Source organism: Ailuropoda melanoleuca, chromosome 6, assembly GCF_002007445.2.
Source record: "Ailuropoda melanoleuca isolate Jingjing chromosome 6, ASM200744v2, whole genome shotgun sequence".
NCBI lineage: Eukaryota > Metazoa > Chordata > Mammalia > Carnivora > Ursidae > Ailuropoda > Ailuropoda melanoleuca.
In genome coordinates this window covers 84,567,583-84,587,148 of record NC_048223.1, presented here as the reverse complement: position 1 = coordinate 84,587,148, position 19,566 = coordinate 84,567,583, and the positions used below count along the sequence as shown (strand labels likewise).

The following is a 19,566-nucleotide window of genomic DNA, read 5'->3' as shown; positions in this document are numbered from 1 at the left end:
CAAAAGAAACAAAGAACAGGTGCAAAGAACTGAAAATGGTTATAAATACAGAAGATATTAATTGAACTATATCATTAGTCACTTTAAATATGAATGGTCTAAATACACCAATTAAAAAACAGAGATTATCAGCATGTATGAGGAAAAAACCCACCTATACCTTGTCTACAAGAAACCCACTTTAAATATAAAGACAGAGTTAGAATAAAAGTAATAGAGGAGGTAAAAATATATCATGCTAACACTGGTCAAAAGAAAACTGGAGTAGGTATAATCATTTCAGACAAAGCAGACTTCAGAACAAGGAAAAATTTTAGGGACAAAGAATGATTTAAAAAGTATCATTTACCTAATGATAAGGGGCCAATTCTCCAAGAAGATAAAACAGTGCTTAACATTTATACGCCTAGCAACATAGCTTCAAAATACAGAAGGCAAAAACTGATAGACCTCAAGGAGAAATAGAAAAATCCACTATTATACTTGGAATGTTCAACACCCATCTATTAGTAATTGACGGATTCAGCAGTCAGGATATCATTGAGGATATAGTTGATCCACATAGCACTTTCAAACAACTGCATCTAATTGATATTCATAAAATACTTCTTCTAAAGTGGTAGTCTACACTGTTTTTGGTTTGTTTTTTTTTTTGAGCTCACAGATAACATTCATCAAGATAAATCACATTCTTGGCCATAAAATACATCTTAGAAATTTTTTAAAAAGATTTTTAATTTTTTTAGTAACCTCTACACCCAGCGTGGGGCTCAAACTAACAACCCTGAGATTAAGAGTCTCATGCTCTACTGAAGAAATTGTTAAGAGATAGAAATCATAAATAGTATATTCTCAGACCATATTGAAATTAGACTAGAAATCAATAAGAAAAAGATAGTTGGAAAATCTAAAACTACTTGTAAAGTAAACAACATACTTTTAAGTAACAGAACGGTCAAGGAAAAGAAACGAGAAATTTTAAAATACTTTTAACTAAATGAAAACGAAAATACAACTTATCAAATTTGTGTTAGGTAATTAAAGCAGTGATTAGAGATAAATTTACAACATTAAATTCCTATATTTGAAAAGAAGAAATATCTAAAATCAGTCATCTGAATTTCCACCTTAGGAAAATACAAAAAAGAAGAGTAATTTAAACTTGAAACAAGCAGGAGAGAAATAATAAAAGTTAGAGAAATAATAAAATTGAAAATGGGATAATAGAGAAAACCAACAAAAGCAGAGTTGATGCTTTGAAATGATCAATAACATTGATAAATCTCTGGTCAGGCTAACCCAGAATAGAAAAAAAAAAGAGAGAGAAAAGATTATCAATAACAGAAGTGAAAGAGGCCATCGCTACTACTCCCATGGACAGAAAATGGTTAATAAAGGACATTATGAATAACTGTATGCCTTCAAATTTGATATATTAGTTGAAATGGACCCATTTACTGAAAGACATGTCATCAAAGTTCATGCAAAAGGAAATAGGTAAACTTAATCACCCTGTATCTACTAAAGAAACCTATAGATTAACAAAATAAGTATCATTTAGGAGATCTGGAGATTCCAGGAAGGCATACAAACTCTGCTAAAGGAAACTGAATTATAAATATATGAAAGAACATTAGTGGGACGTGGGGATCAGGGGGCATGCTGTCCTAAGTAACTTTGGAAACGAGTGAAATCTGCAGACTAAAGGCAAAAGTACTGCACAGAAGCAGATACATCTTTGATTTGTCTGCTGAGAGGGCCTGGAAGCAAGGACATACCCAACAAAAACCTCCAGAAAACCTGTACTGAACTGGCGAAGTATGTCAAAATGACACAGGGACTAACTGAGAGAGCTACCAATGGCCACAGCTGAATGAAGTTGATATAAAATAAGAAAAAAGTATTTATTGAATTATAACTCAAAGTATAAAATAAGTATCCGTGAATTCATACTCTTAGATCAATCATGGAATTAATAAATAAGTGAGGAACAAGAGATCAACTCTTTGCAGTAGCATTCCAAATAACTTATGCAGATACTCTGCCTTTACAAAGGGGGAGCATAACTCCCCATTCCTCAAGTGAGGGCTACACAGAGTCACTTCCTTCCAAAGGGAACTCTATAGAAAGGAAGGGAAGAGTGAGATCACAGTGGAGACTCCTAGCAATTACTACGTCAGGTGACAAAGTAATCATCAACAGTGTTCAATCATATTGATAATGTGCACTTTTGATGAGTGATGATTTGGCACTTTATCTCGGTTCTCTTTCTCCCCAAACCCCATTCATTACTCCAATCGAATCATGAGAAAGACATCAAACTAATTCCAGTAGAGGAGCACCTACACAATACTTGACCACGACTCCTAAAAACTGTCAGAGCCTCTAAAACAAGGAAAATCTGAACAACTGTCCTAGCCAAGAGGATATACGACAACCAAATGTAATGTGGTATCCTGGATGGAATCCTGGGACAGAAACAATTAGGTAAAAACTGAGGAAACCTGAATAAACTCTGGATTTAAGTTAGTAACAAGGCATCACTATGGGTTCATTAATTTTAACAAATGTAACTTGTTAATATACGATGCTAGCAGGAAAAGACTGAGTAGAGTGTATATGGGAATTCGCTGTATTATTTTTGCAACTTTTCTGTAAATCGAAAAATGCCTTAAAAAACAGTCTACTTTAAAAAATAAAAAAAGGTTTTTTTAAATGTTTTAAAGCAGAAGATACATACAGTAAAAAAAGAAGCAGAAGAAGGAAAAGAAGAAGACGAAGGAAGAGACAAGGAGGAGGAAAAGAAGAGGAATTTAGTCTACAGGTAGACTTCAGTCTCTTATTTTCAGCTATAGGCCCTCAAGGTGCAGAATCCACTCAGCAAACAGTCTGCAACAAATCTCCTTAAAGGTAGCTTAACTGGCCACGATAATAGCCTTTGGACATTTTTATGCTTTATGCTGAAAGCATTTCTTACGGCTCCTTCCAAAATTTATACACTTCCATCGCTGGGAGGGGTTACGGTCTGCATAATTTTATCCATGAGGTAATATCTCCAGTAAAGCTGCCCATCTGGCCCTTTCCAGTAACATTTCTGTGCACGGTCACAAGTATGGTAGTTGACTCCATGTTCTTTCCTTGCACTCATACAGATCTTGACTTTTTGCATGTGTACCTGTTTTGTTAATACCGCATTCAGTATAATGTACCAAATGTCACTTTAATACCTAATAAGGAGATGCCACGGTCCATTCACTGGTCCTTTCAACATGAGCTAAGTTGATTTCCTTTTAAACACCCACAGAGGCCCTGGTCAGGACTGTTATTTCTTGGGGAAGCACTCATCCTGATGACTGGCCTTCCCGAAAGCCCGTCCTGTGGGTGCTCCTGGGTGCTCCTGGGTGCTGAGGACCTCCACTGTTGTTTACACCATCACCTGCCTTGCTCCTAACACCGTGTTGATGGTGCACTGAAATCAACAGACATGTCGAATGAAGCAGGCTCATGTTGGAAGGAGAGCGGCAATGTTGTTTCCAGATCTGCCTGATGCACGCCGCCGGAGTCAGAAGGTTAAATGGAAGTGTGTCTGTGTTGGAAAGCAATGATGACAGAGCTGATAATCACCTGATCTGCAACCCCAGGCAATAAAGGCAGGAAGGAGGATATTTTTAAAGGGTTTTAAATGTCTGTCTCTCTGCATTGCTCCCAGCTCCTCTATGACTGTGTCAAATGTTCTTTACTGGAGGTCTGACTTAGGAGCCCAGAGCATGGTGAAAATGAGTGGTTATGGTATATTTTAAAGCGTGATTTCTGATGCAAGTAATTAAAAACAATTTGACCGCTCTTGTGGAACTTCATACCATATCCCCAGCAGGAAGAACGATACCGATTGCAGTCAAACATCAACCCATTTCCATGGAACCAAGATACCCTTTCTACACACGGGCTACAGCAAGCACTCCCCCTCACTCCCACCCCATATGACCCACCTTCTCACCTAAACCATATGCCCCTCTCAGCCAGGGGGACTGAGCACATGCCATCATTTCCTCTTCTGAGAGAGCTCTTTGCCATTCTCATATTGCCAGGTCAGCTCCCAGGCCTGCCTTCTAGAAGCTCTAACAGGACTATTCACTAGTGACTGAGGGCTTGGCAGATTCGTTTGTGGAATTATCTGATTAATACCTATCACCTACAGTAATCAGTAAGCTCCTTGAAAGTAAGGACACTGTCATTTTGGGGCATCATTATATCCCTGGTCCTTAATGCAGTGCCTGGTCCTTACTAAATATTTAATATATATTTGAATAGATGAAGGTATGCATCTATAGTGAATCAGTAAGTTAGAATTTGCTATATACAACAAGAGATCAAGTTTTAAACTAGAACTATTCAAAGTTAACATTGATTCACGCTATAAAGAAATTACCTCTTCTGACCAACCCCCTGACAGCTATCTGACAAACATCAACCCACTCCCAAGACTCAGTTCTTCGTAGGTCACCTACTTTGGGCAGAATTTTGTTCTCCCCCAGACAACCGTAGATGTCCTTTTTCATTCTCTGATAGCTCTGTGACTTCATGTATCTACATTAGTGAACAACTGCTGTATACAATTACATAGTTGTTTCTATCAGGAGCCTGAGAGCCCCAGGAGGTCACGATCCATCTCTTCTGTTTGTACTTTGTAAGCTCTTCATACAGTGCCCGGCACAGAGAAGTGTTCAGTAAGTATTACAGAATAAATGGATTCCTCTCTCTACCAATTAACCAGGCTGTGTTAGGCATTAAATTCTTATGACTCTCCTAATGCGTGCAAATATTATCTTCCAATTCTTCCTCACTGAATGTTACTCCCATAAACCTATCTTTCCTGAGAGGGTTCTTGAAAAAAGGGTGGGAAGGAGTGTATAATTTTATTCCCTTATTTTTCACATAGGTATATATTCTCTTGATTTTAAGAAAGAAGGGCTCATCTTTCTTTTAATGACTTGTCATTCTGCTCCCTGAACCAGCCTGAGAAGTGTCACTCAATCTGGAGGTTATAATGCTAGCTCCAGCTCCCTCTCTCACCCAGGACAAAGTACATGAAGTCAATTCTTCTCTCTGAAACACAAATGATGGTAAGGCGCTAGATGCTTCTACGGAACTGCCAGGGCTAGTTCTGCAGCCTCCGAGTCAATTGTTTCCAGAGTATCATGTTGCTTCACTGGACTAGGTGTTTCACATCTTGTTAAATGACTGTAAAGTGAAACCCTTCCCCATGAATGTTTAATGAACTTAAGGGAACGCCAGATGCAGACATTCATTTGTTAAACACTGCAGTTTGCTAAGAATTTCAAGTAGTTAACCTGGGCTTCCAGATAAAATAAAGACAGATTTGCCTGATATGGTGTCCGAGCAGGAAATTTTCCCTCCCAAGGATTCTAGTGTACCTGGATAACCCATCATCCTCTGTGTAGTAGAAATAATGATGGAACACCTGTGCAGGGCATTCAGAATTTCCTAATGGATGCTCTATGCAACTTGAGCTTGGACTCTGGATGTCCTCACTACTCTTGATATTTGGGTAGGATAATTTTCCTTTGGAGGGAGGAGGGCTATCCTGTACATTGTGGAATATGTATCAGCCCTTCTTTTTTTAAAATATTTTTTATTATATTATGTTAGTCACCATACCATACAGTACATCCCTGGTTTTTGATGTAAAGTTCGATGATTCATTAGTTGCGTATAACACCCAGCGCACCATGCAATTACGTGCCCTCCTTACTTCCCATCACCAGCCTATCCCATTCCCCCACTCCCCTCCCCTCTGAAGCCCGCAGTTTGTTTCTCAGAGTCCATAGTCTCTCATGCTTCAATCCCCCTTCTGATTACCCCCCCTTTCTTTATCCCTTTCTTCCCCTACCGATCTTCCTAGTTCTTATGTTCCATAGATGAGAGAAATCATATGATAGTTGTCTTTCTCTGCTTGACTTATTTCACTTAGCATTATCTCCTCCAGTGCCGTCCATGTTGCAGCAAATGTTGAGAATTCGTTCTTTCTGATAGCTGAGTAATATTCCATTGTATATATGGACCACATCTTCTTAATCCAGTCATCTGTGGAAGGGCATCTCGGTTCCTTCCACGATTTAGCTATTGTGGANGAGCTACTATGAACATTGGGGTGCATATGGCCCTTCCCTTCACTACGTCTGTATCTTTGGGGTAAATACCCAGTAGTGCAATGGCTGGGTCATAGGGTAGTTCAATTTTTAACTTTTTAAGGGACCTCCACACTGTTTTCCAGAGTGGCTGTACCAACTTGCATTCCCACCAACAATGTAGGAGGGATCCCCTTTCTCCACATCCTCTCCAACAATTGTTGTTTCTTGCCTTGTCTATCTTTGCCATTCTAACTGGCGTAAGGTGGTATCTCAGTGTGGTTTTGATTTGAATTTCCCTGATGGCTAATGATTTTGAACATTTTTTCATGTGTCTGTTAGCCATTTGTATGTCTTCATTGGAAAAGTGTCTGTTCATATCTTCTGCCCATTTTATGATTTGTTTATTTGTTTCTTGTGTATTGAGTTTGAGAAGTTCTTTGTTGATCTTGGATATCAGTCTTTTATCTGTAGTATCATTTGCAAATATATTCTCCCATTCCGTGGGCTGCCTCTTAGTTTTTTTGACTGTTTCCTTGGCTGTGCAGAAGCTCTTTATCCTGATAAAGTCCCATAAGTTCATTTTATCTTTTATTTCTCTTGCCTTTGGAGATGTGTCGTGAAAAAGGTTGCTCTGGCCGATGTCATAGAAGTTGTTGCCTATGTTCTCCTCTAGAATTTTGATGGATTCCTGTCTCACATTGAGGTCTTTCATCCATTTGGAGTTTATTTTTGTGTATGGTGTGAGAGAGTGGTCAAGTTTCATTCTTTTGCATGTAGCTGTCCAATTTTCCCAGCACCATTTATTGAAGAGACTGTCTTTTTTCCACCGGATGTTTTTTCCTGCTTTATCAAAGATTAGTTGCCCAAAGAGCCGAGGGTCCATTTCTGGGTTCTCTATTCTGTTCCATTGGTCGATGTGTCTGTTTTTGTGCCAGTACCATGCTGTCTTTGTGATCACAGCTTTGTAGTACAGCTCGAAATCCGGCATTGTGATGCCCCCAGCTTTGTTTTTCCTTTTCAACAGTTCCTTGGAGATTCGGGGCCTTTTCTGGTTCCATACAAATTTAAGGACTATTTGTTCCAGTTCTTTGAAAAATGTCCTTGGTATTTTGATCGGGATAGCATTGAAAGTATAGATTGCTCTGGGTAGTATGGACATTTTAACTATGTTAATTCTTCCAATCCATGAGCATGGAATATTTTTCCATCTTTTTATGTCTTCCTCAATATCTTTCAAAAGTGATCTATAGTTTCTAGGATATAGGTCCTTTACGTCTCTGGTTAAGTTAACCAAGGTAATGTATGATTTTTGGTGCTATTGTAAATGGGATGGATTCCCTAATTTCTCTTTTTTCAGTCTCATTATTCATGTATAGAAATGCAATTGATTTCTGAGCGTTGATTTTGTATCCCGCCACATTACTGTATTGCTCTATAACTTCTAATAGTTTGGGAGTGTATCAGCCCTTCTGCCCTCTGCTCTTAGATGCCTCTCAAGTTGTTAACACTTTGCCAAAAGTTCTCTGGGGCAACACTGCCCCCTGTTGAACCATGAGTTATAAAGACATGTGTGCCTTTCTGCTATTCACCAGCAGTCTGTCAGAGATAAACTTTCTCAGGCTTTGAGTCTCATTTCCCTCTTCTGCACACAGGGGGTGTAAATTAAGTCTTTGCTGTTAGGACGAAATGAGGCGATGTATTTATATCATTTAGCATGATTCTGTGTATGTACTCAGTCTATGATGTTTGCTATTACGATGATCACGATTTCATTTATCATTGTTTGCTTTTAACATTGATGTTGGTATTTCCTTATAGATCTTGCCAGAAGAAAATAAAATAGAGACCTACAAAAAACCCTAATTTACTGAATTTTCTCCAATATGTTTGCTTTTTCCAATATTCAAGCAGAAAATTTGAGCCCCACCTCAGATTACTGCTTGCCCTCAGACCAGGGCTACCTGGCTTCCAGCTGCATGGATGGCCTCTATACTTCTCCTTGAATATCTTCAGCATAAAGTGGAAAGAGAGTAAATGCTCTTAAAAGTTTTTGTCCCTTTCCAATGCATTAGTGATATATATTCTCCATTACTATTTGTTCCCATAATATACAACATGAAAAACTACAGTCCAATTGTTACTTGAGTCTTACAACAAAAGTAGGAGCGAGAGTATGAACAGGGACATAACTCACCAGACTGAACATCTGACTAGAAATATATGGACTGAGATTATACTACATAGTCAAATAGTTAAATGTAAATTTAAAAAAGTACCATGTTCTCCTATTAAATTAGGAAAAGAAATGTTGACAAAGGTATAACAAAGCTGGTAGCGATCCACATTGCTTTCTAGCACTTAAATTGATATGTGCCTCTGGGAGAGCAACTTATTTACTCCAGTCTAGTCTGGTTAAAGGGACCCACTCAGGCAGTCCCTTGGGCCCAGGCAGGCAAAGTGTAGGGTGCTATGGCAAGCCTACATGTGTCTCCTCAATGCACCTCGCTCTCCTTCTTCACAGTCCTTACGAGCCATCCTTTCCTATTGATTCTCTGCCTGAACTCCCAGCCCAGCCTAAAACTGATGATCCCTTGAAATCTATTGTCCTAGCTGACCACACACCAACTCAAAGGAAAAAAAAATTCTATATATACTCTCTTTATCCCAAAAGGAAGAATATAAAAAGACACTTTCCCACATCTTATCTTGGGCCCTGTGCGAATGATCCAGTTGAGCCCACCCTCTGCTTCCCTGGCTCACATACAAAATGTGGGTATGGGTGAGCCGGAGAGGGAAAGAAAAAGAAAAGAAAATCCAATGTGCCCCCAAATCTTTCAAGTGTTGCAACCCCTACACCGGAGGAAAGGCCCCTGACCTGCCTTTCTTGGATCATTTACTTGAAAAAGGCTTATAAATGTAAGCTGCCCTTTGTCATTTTGACATGTAGATTTATCTGCTACAGCTCAGGAGTTTCTTTCTCAAGAACCTGAAAGCCAACTCTTCGAACTGTAATTAGGAAGGATAGGACCTCTGTGTCCCTGTCTCTGTGGAAGCACAGAATCCTAAACCCCTAAAATCCTAGTTGCCAGCTAACAGACGCAGCTGACTAGTACACTGACCAACTCTTTGATTTTTCATTTCCCTGACTCGTCACGCCCCCGCTGCCTCCTCTCCCTATTCCCTCATTCTCCCTTGAAAACAACCAGTCACCTCTGTACAAATTGAAGTTGAGTTCAGTTCATGCTGGACCTTCTTCCATAATGCAATAATACATTACTGATTAACATCCATCCTCACTATCTTAACTAGGGGCTTGTTTATCGTCAGCAGGTCCAGTTGCTAAGGAATTGAAACCCCCCATCACTGCATTTGTGTTAGGGTGGTGAGATAATTCTCAAAAATCATTAGCAAAAGCATCCCTTCCGTTACAGAAAAGAACAGTCCCCACATAACTATGATTACAAGTTTAACAAAACTTTGCTAGGAAGCGATTCTGATTTATGAATTGCACACTAAACATCGAAGTACATCTGTTATGCATAGCAAATGGTGACCTTCTGGGTAATGATTTTTTAGAATCACAAATGATGTATAAATTCCCAGTGATTTATGCATTTGGAGGGGCATGAATATGTCCTAGGTGATTGCCTATTATACTCAAATACTAGGTTTATACCATGGCCTTTGTTCCTTCCTTTTGTGTCTCAGAATCTGGAAGTGCCATCTTATATGGGGGCAAAGAATTTCTACCCTGGTAGGAATATTTCAGGATGTCTTAGATGATATTTGTTTGTCTTTAACTAAGTGTTTTGCAATATATCTCAGAAATGATTAAAACAACTGTAGAAAGAATGTAGGATTCAAAGAGCTCATGTTTCAAGTTCTGCTATCTATTTAAGGTCTGGTATTAGGACATACTGACTGTAACTTTGACATCTCTCAAACCCCTTACCTTGAAGTTGCTTGAATATAATACACATTCTCAGGATTCCATGGCTTGCTTTCTTTCTTTCTTTCTTTCTTTCTTTCTTTCTTTCTTTCTTTCTTTCTTTTTCTGTTTTTCTCTTTTCCTTTGCTCTTTGACTAGCTGATGAACCTTTCACCCATCCACCTCCCTTTGGTTTCCTCTCCAATCTATCGCAATGTCAGCCATCTCAACCCACATACCCCCTCTGGGTCTGGTGTCTGTATCTCTTACCATAGGTAAGTTCCCATCAGGTAGGGAACATTGCATCCCTGGTGCCCAGCACAATTTCCGACACAGAGTAAGAATGTAATAAGTTATTATGAAACAAACAAGTGAAGCTTTTTTTGCTTCCAGAGATTAATTTATACTGCAGATTGTAATCAAAAGCTGAGATTTAATTTTTCTCTGTTTCAACTTGTACATGTGCACGTGCACACACACAGAACTGCAAGATGATTTAAGGAAAAATCTACAAAGTACTAAAAAAAAAAAAAAAAGACAAGTCTGATCCAAAGATCCTCATCCCCTCCGAACTGGAAGCACTGAGGTGGGCTGGGGGAAGAGATGTATAGACAGGTAACTTACACTTTGCAGCTGGACGTGATTTTTCACCAAGTTCTCTGACTTTGCCATTGTGCTGGATGCTTTGAGGCTGTAGTTTTTACCATTTTGCGTTTCTTTCAGCTGCTCTTGAATTTGTTTAGCTTGTTTCCTGCAGGTTTAAATGAACAAACACATAAATAGTTGCATCAGTTTATTCTATTCATATTTTGGGGGTTCATTCATTCCCAACATCTATATTTGTCATTTGTTAAAGCTGGAAAACTCAGTTAAAAAGAAAATCCTTCCTTTGTTTTCAACCTAGCAACTGCATTAGATAACTTCTAATCTGGAGAGAAGCTGGTTTTATCCATCAACATCCTGGGATTCACACCCAATGGTGCGCCAAAGTCAGACAGAAGCATAATGCATCATCCTGGCCCCCAGGGAGGCAAGAGGTCCCTAAGCCTTAGTGCTCAGCTGCAAAGGATTAGAAATGCTCTGAAGTAACCAGTGGAAAAATTTGAAGCTTGGACCTAGCAGCCACACATAACATAGCTGCAAAGTTACATCTCTATTTGTTACATTTACATTTCCAAACATGTGTAGCTTGATGGCATGGCCTGCATATATTCCACGAGTATATTTCCTCTTCTCCAATTTAGAAACAGCTCATTTATTGTTACCATTAGACCCGAATGTAAAGATTTTTATTTCTACTTTGTAAATAATAATTAAAAAAAATAGTTAACTCTTGAAAGAACACCTACTATGTGCCAAACATCATTTTAACTGTTTTCCATATATCCACCCACTTATTCTTCACGATAAGTGAAGATGTGTGTGATGAGGCATTAACCTATCCTCATTTAATATATGAGGAAACTGAGGCACAGAAAAGTTAAATAATTTTTCCAGAGTCACATTGCTAGTACGTGGTGGAGCTGAATTTGAACCCAGCCCATTTGGCTGAATACTCTGTACTTTCAGCCACCACTTGGGATGTCAAACCATGTGCCCATATTCCCACAGCTTCTTGGTGGGAAGACTGAGACTATTCTCAAGTTTTGGACTCTGAGTAAAGTACTCTTGCCTGCATATGTGGGTGACTGTTGCTTAAGTCATACAATGGCTACACCAGAAGGATTCAACAAATTACTGCCTTATGAACCGCTCTCTTCCAAGGGCTTTACAGTAATTATCTATCAGCCGAAGACTCGGTACCCATAAACATACACACACACACAGACACACATATTGCAGAATCATCCCGCTCACCCCAAACTTTGAACTCTTCCCAAGGTCCCTGTCAAGGATAGAGCCTTTGGTTCAGTATGTGCACTGTCTCCTGCAGAGAGCTTTTCCTGAGAATGGGCTTGGGTATCAGACGGACTGTGATTTGAAGCCCAGCTCTGCTACCCATCACTTTTGCTTTGATTTCCTAAATCAAAAGGGCTGTTTTCCTAAACATCTCTGAGCCTTGGTTTCCTCATCTGTCCATGGTGTCGTAAAAGCTAACTTCCATGGATACTGTGGAAACTAAATGTGAGAATACCTGTAAAGTGTTGATCAGCTCCCCTTCCCATCATTTAGCAAGCTTAGTTGTATGGGCAGATCCTAGAGAGGAATTAGAACACTGGCTCAAAGATAAAAGAAAGGGTTGTATTAATTGCATCTCTCACAAGCAAGCGACAATGTTGGCTACCGGATTTGGAAGCTCTGAGCATCATTAACTCTTTTGAATTTACAACAGCAGTCATGTAGCTCTGTTTGTTAAAAAGTTTCTTTTATCTTTTCAATTGTTTGGGGAGCATTTATCTCCAGTGCTTTCAGTTGCTTTAATCCAGTTGTAATAATCTATTTCCTAACAGCTAATCTGTAGCCTATTGTTAAAAATAAATCTATCATATCAGCATTTTATGAAGCACATTATAGCCACAAAATCCCATCAGGGATTCATTGACAAAGGAAACAGGAGATCCGGAGGTTCTATCCGAGTAAATTATCATGAGGCAGTAAAAGGGGGCTTGGCACAGAGTAAGGATCCGGTTACTCTCCTAAGGATTAAATAGTAGAAACATTAACTCTCTTTTCAGTAATTCAGTAATTCAGTGAATGGGAAATGCTAACTTCTAAAGGAATTTTCCTCATAAAAATGTGTGACTACAGTTTCCTAAATCCTTTTATAATTTGCTTTCCTTTACTGGCTTCTCACTCAAGTCCTGACTCACTAATATTCCAGGATAAACAGGCCTTCCTTTCTGAACCAGCCTCCTTCTCTACCATCCTTACCCTGTCCCAAACACATATGTTTTTCCTCTTTCCTCCCTCATCCAGGAAATGCGAACCAGGACATGAGAGGTGTCTGATTACAATACCATTAGCTCTCTCACAAGAGTCAATGCTCTGGGAAAGACAAGATAGGGGCATTGCATGCTGGAACCCTACTAGCCTAACAGTGTCAGTGTTAACATTTTATAGTTGGTGGAGTTTTAAGTTTCTCTGGTCCAGTTCATCAGAAAGAAATGACATGGAAGTTGTGGACTATCAGGTATCACAAGTCCACTGGTTGGCATTATTGGGAGTGTTGCGGGATGGGTTCCTAGCAAAGCAGGCTTGGGAGGAAGACAGCATGCAGGAATTTTATTAGGGGAGGCTCCTTGGATCAACACCTGTGGAATCAAAGGAAGGGAAGCAACTGGATTGAGGGAGAAATTGGAACATAATGCAGTCTCAGTGAAGAGCTCAGCAAATCCCTTGAGGGGCTCTGAAACCAGCATGGCCTTGCACCCTAAGTTGGGGTAAAAATCTAGGCCTTCAGAGCCTCACGTTGACCTGTCATTGGAGGTGGGCTATCTCAGGTCAGAGCAAGGCAACTTTTATCATCTTTTTTTTAGCAACTGGAGGACTGCTCAAGAGAATCAAAGCTGCATACCAGAGCATTCACTGGCTGTCTTCAACGGGCTTTCCTTGGGCTAAAATCTTTGACTTCGGAGGGTGATAACCTATAGTCAGGGCTGGTTTTTACTGGGAGCACCATTTTTCTTTTTTCCTTCTGTTTTTCCCAGTTGTGGTCATTATTTGTCCTAACTTCTGTTTCCTGGAACATCTCCTCTCCTATCTCAGTTCCTTTTTTTTTCAGAATTGAATTGTGTCTTACATTTCCCAAGTCTACTAAGAACTACTATAGGCAGCCTCACACTTCTTGCCCATATGAGTTGAAAGTAAAAAGAAACCTAGAAGAATTTATAGTTGCCATGTGAGCCCCATCAGCCAGATTTGAATAGCTCAACTAATAGTTCCATTAACAACCTATGGGACTATATGGGCTTATTGGAAGTGATGAGAAGAAAATTTCTTTCATTGTGTCCTATGGGTTGTGGAGGTTCAGTTCACTCAGAAAATCCTCTAAATCCAAGACGGTGTTGATCACTTCCACCTCATCATGTTATCTGCCTTCAAACTTTCACCTGTGAATAATTTGCTATAATAGTCCATGTGGCAAGGTCATGCCATACCAAGGGTCCCAAGACAATGGACAAAGGACCAGAGTGGCGGGATCTGAGGGATTATGGGAAATAAAATACAGATGATCCAAGGGAATGTGAGCTTTTGGGTAACTCCTGATTTTCTCTGGCTAGGAGGTATATATCCCAGTCTATAGAATGCTAGCTCAAGTACATTTATTTAAAAACCAATGATGGGGAGTTCCTAGAATTCTAGAAGACTTGGCACTTCCAAGATGAAGTCAAACAAATGATACACATATTAACAACCTTATGTTATGTGTGAAAGTAAGGAAAAATCAAGGTAGAGTCTGCCTACGCTATTATCCCTGAGATCTGGGGATGGGAATTAGAATTCCAGGAATGGGTGGAAAGACACATGTGCCAATGTGCTATAAAAATTTGCATTGCTTTCAGCTATATAGATTAGATGCTTCATGTGAGGTATAGCACTCTTCTCAGGCAGAGAAAAATAAAGGAAGACCTACCTGGAAATTGTGCTAGAAGGAAATACACTCTAGGTCTCTAATGAGAAATATAACTCCACTTGGAAAAGGCTTCAATTTTTATTATTACTTTATTATTATTCTCACATTTTCTTATTTGATTTTTAATAAAAATGTGTCCCAGCTGGGCAGTCAGAAAGACAACATCCTGATTAGTGTTCCTCCCCTGGCTCAGTTCTTGGAGTCCCCCATAATGAATGATGTTGCACAGTGTTTCCATTAAACCCCGACACCTCACTGAGCCCCAGGAGGAGGTGTTCGCCTCACAGCCCACATGCTGCCTAGAGAGGGAGAGACTGACAGCCGTGAAGATGGAGGTCCTCGAGTCATCCAGCTGCTCTCCATTCTTGTGATTGTCATAATCAGTCTTTCCTTTACATGTGGTACAACTACAAATTATACTCTAAAAATAAGTGATTAACCACCACTTGATGGTAATTTGCTTATTGTTAAATACACAATTTCTTTCCTGTACACAGCACTTGCGGGGAGACCCTTCGAACGCCCTGCAGCGTGTGATTACCCCTCTCATGCTCCGGTGCGTGCACTTCACTCTGTAGTTACTCAGCCTCCAAGTTCCAGGGTGGAAAACCGTAGATGCTAACCATAGCAAGCCTTCATTATTTACTTCTTGGAATGCTATGCTCTGCTCGCTACACTGTTATCCCGTTAATCCCTCGCAAATTCTATAAGGTAAATATTGTTTTCGGCCATATTTTACCAAAAAGGAAACTGAGGCTGAGGGACTGGATGCAATTTGTCTAATAATACATAACAAGCAAGTGGCTGCCTGGTGATCTGAATGCAGGTGTGAGTGATGCATGTAAAATCCTGAAAATACGCCACATAAGCTCCCTAGAGGACACTCCAAGCACTATGGGGGCTGTACCAGGGCACGATATACCTGATTCACCCTAAACAGTTTCACCTTCCACCATCTAGCGGGAGGACCGTGGGAGCCAATGTGGTAGGGTTGTTTCCAGCATGCAATTTCAACAAGGACTGTGGAAATTCTAAGACCCCATCTGTGTGGCTTTGACAAACTAATATTTTAAAATTAAATTCTGTTATTATTTGAAAAATGCAGCAATAAGGAACAATTCCAATTGTTGTGAGGATTGGGGGATAATACATGCAAAGCCCAGTGTCCCTGACAAAGAGTAAGTTCTCAAAAATGAACACTAATAACTGTCACAGCCAAGAATTGCCTAGGAGACGTGACAATTAAATATGATGTGGTACCCTAGATGGGGGCCTGGATGGGGGCCTGGAACAAAGCGCATTAGGTAAAAACTAGGGATATCTGAAAATATGAACTTCAGTTAGTAATACAGTATGAATATTACTTCATTCATTGTGACAAATGCAACATACTAATATAAGACATCAGTATTAGGGGAAACTGGGTCTGAGTTATATGAGATCTATCTGTACTATTTTCACAGTAATTCTGAAAATCTAAACCTATTCTGAAATAGTTCATTAAAAAATAATAGTTACTAATTATGGATTCATACCAAGTTTCCATTATTTTTTAAAATCATAATTGCTGTTCTTTTTAAAGATCAACATATACAACATGCAGACAGGTGTCATGGACTATATCTGGTAATGGACCCATTTTTAGAAGAGCAAATGGGGAGACAAATATAGGTCCAATGAAAAGCAATTACACATTGGCTTGCATTTCACACAAGCTGTAGGAATAGAATATGTGCCAACTTCTTAAGGCTTGCAAGACTTAAATAAATTTCCATAAATAAAATACCTTTATCAAAGTTCATTTGGAATAAATATATTTGTATGTATATATAGGTATGTATATATTTTATTATACTTTATTAGTCAAAATCAGCGCCTTTATCAGCAGAAGTTTTGGGTTCTTTTTTTTTTTAAGTTAGTGTATCTATTTACATAAGTAATTTCTGTACCCAACGTTGGGCTCGAACACACAACCCTAAGATCAAGAGCCACATGCTCTTCTAACTGAGCAGCCAGGTACCCCAGAAGTTTCAATTTCTTAGCAGGGAAGTATATTCGAGATGTGCTTACCAACTGATGAACCAAAGTCGATCTTATGGTATCCATATTTCATATTTGGCTGAAACCTTTATGGGTATCAGGTAACAATACTATGAAAGGAAAAGTATTTTTTCCCCAGAAAAGTCTAGATATTTGTTGATAATACTCAGGTCTACACCAATGGCCCCTCTGTTCACAAGTGTTAACCTCTTAGTGACAGACAGACACTGAGCCTTTCCTTTTGGCAGGTAATCAAAACCTGCAAAGAACATGGAGTGTTCATGATCACAGAGAGGAATGATCACTACGTGCACCAAAGATAAACCACACACACACACACACACACACACACACACACACGTATACACATGCTGCATATACTCCCCCCAGTCTATAGAAGATTCTAAGTCATTCACAGGTGTTTGATGGACCCATGTGCACAAGATCCCTCTGCCTGGAGCACAGACTGTGAAATTAAAGAAAGACAAAGTGCTTTCTCTGAAAAGTAACCTTTTAACACTTGAGAGAGATGGCTTACTTGCTTTTGAAGTAGAATGCTGCACAGAACATGCCCACGATGACAATTCCAAAGATGATACATGAAATTGACAGCACCTGCCTTTGATAAACTTCTTCACTCTCTGTGAATTTGAAAAACAGAATTAGAATGGATGTTAGACGGGCACAATTTCCATCCTTGTACTTCTGAGTTGGTAGGAGCTTTTCAAAGCAAACTTTTTTTTGTCCCTGTCATGAATAGGAAAAAACGAGGAAGTTATTATGATTCAATTTCTTTGCAATCAACTACAGGCTAGCTGGTTGTTATTTTTTTTTTGTATTTGCATGGTTAAAACACACTTATACCCAGATATCACAATTATGAATCTTACTATCAAAAGACATTCTATAAATTTAGCACATACTGGGACATATGTTTTTGAAATTATGGTGGGGCCCAAAATAATCTTCTAGAGAAACAAATGTGTCCGCCAGAATTTTTCTGTGCCAGTGATGACTTCCAATTTATTTTATGTGATACTGAAGCCACTGTATTTTCTGATTTGGTCCTCGGCTGTCTGTCTCCCATTCGTCCATCCACTACTATGATTGACGTTACTAACGAAAGAGAACCTCAATACGTATGTGAATATTTATTCACCCATTCTTGACTTCCTCAATACCAATGATCTGGCACAGTAATTTCAACTTCTATTACCAAGGTTATATCTTATAGCTTCTTATCACAAAAAAATAAGAATTCAAAAATAAGCATCTCACTTTTTTAGCCATTACCATTTACACTCTCAGCTCATTTTTGAAATAAGTTTCTAGAAACAGTTCTTCCAGCTCATCAAGACCTTTTTATCTACAGATCTCCTAACTTTCTATCTGTTAATGATCCTCTTGTCTTAATTTTCCTTCTTTACACAGCAGAGAGACTATGATCCATGATTACAGTCATTCACTCTCTTGCAAATACCCTCAACTACTGATCTCCTTCTCCTCCCCTTTTACCCATTTGGCAGAATAACCGCATACAAATCCAAGAAGCTGCCTTTTTCATACCTTTACCTTGAGCGGCTCAGAATTAGAAGAGAAGATTATACAATCAGGAAAATGGGCATCAATAAAAGTTGGCAATGGCATTACTTAAGTAGACATCTGATAGTGACTAATGACCTCATCAGCTTGCTTCTCCATTTTTCTAATGGTTACCCATACCTTCTCCATACTACCAAACATCTGACTTACTCTCCCTCACTTTCAGGTCTCCCATATATATATTATAAAGAAAAGGAAATCTGAATAGTATAAATCATCTCTACTTATAACACAAAATATACAAAATTAACTGCATCTGCGTATATCCTTTTTGTTTCTCTCTTAACATAGTACAGTAGTTCTCAAATTTTAAGGCGCATTGGATTCACCTTGAGAACTACTGAAGGACAGATTGCCACCTACTTTCTCTCCTAGAGTTAATGACTTAGGAGTTATGAAGTGGGGACAGAATATTTGCATTTTTTTTTAAAAGTTGCAAGGTTTCCAAGGTGATTCTGATGCTGCTGGTCTGTGAAATACACTTTGAGAACCACTAAATAGAGTGAAAATCTTCAGAACATGCATCAACCATGTAAGAATAGGGGAATTTTTTTGTTGTCGTTAATGCCAACATGGTACAGCATCCATTTTGGACCTTCTAAATCAAAATCTTTATTTAAAAGAAAGTTTCAGGTATATTGCATGCACAATAAAATTAGAGAATGATTCAGTGGGGGAAAGTGTTATATTTCTGTCAAAGATTAACTCCTTTGGATTCCATTGTCTTCTATCATCTTGGAGTCTTCTCATCACTTAAAATTGAAGGGAAGGGAACACATTACAATTCATTCTATGATACCAGCACTACCTTTATACCAAAACCAGACAAAGACATAAAAAGAGAATAGCATATTGACATATGTCCCTGATTGACATGCAAAAATTCTTAACAAAATTTTAGAAAATCAAATCCAATAAGATGTTAAAAGTAATACATAATGACCAAATGGGTTTTATACAAGGAATACAAGGTTGGTTTAATATTTTAAAATTAATCAATGTGATTCACAATTTTAACAGTCAAGAAAAAATTATTTAATTATCAGATTAGAGGGAAAAATTACTTAACAAAATATAACATTCATTCTAAAAGACTCTCAACAACTAAGAATAGAAGGGAACCTCATCCTGATAAAAAGTATCTAATAAATAGGGGCGCNCTCATTAAGACTCTCAACAACTAAGAATAGAAGGGAACCTCATCCTGATAAAAAGTATCTATAAATAGGGGCGCCTGGNTGGCACAGCAGTTAAGCGTCTGCCTTCGGCTC

At 38.8% G+C, this 19,566-nt stretch overlaps 1 protein-coding gene across 1 annotated transcript in view; it reads right to left on the bottom strand.

Annotated features, from left to right (window-relative positions):
* Nucleotides 1–19,566, bottom strand: part of NRG3 (neuregulin 3) — a gene marked incomplete at its 5' end in the record, with an annotated part of 1,035,788 nt that overhangs the window by 18,508 nt on the left and 997,714 nt on the right. The window contains 2 exons of the mRNA XM_034663597.1: nucleotides 10,705–10,831; nucleotides 17,232–17,334. Of these exons, the coding sequence (XP_034519488.1) occupies nucleotides 10,705–10,831; nucleotides 17,232–17,334 (230 nt within the window). The remainder of the gene's footprint in view (nucleotides 1–10,704; nucleotides 10,832–17,231; nucleotides 17,335–19,566) is intronic.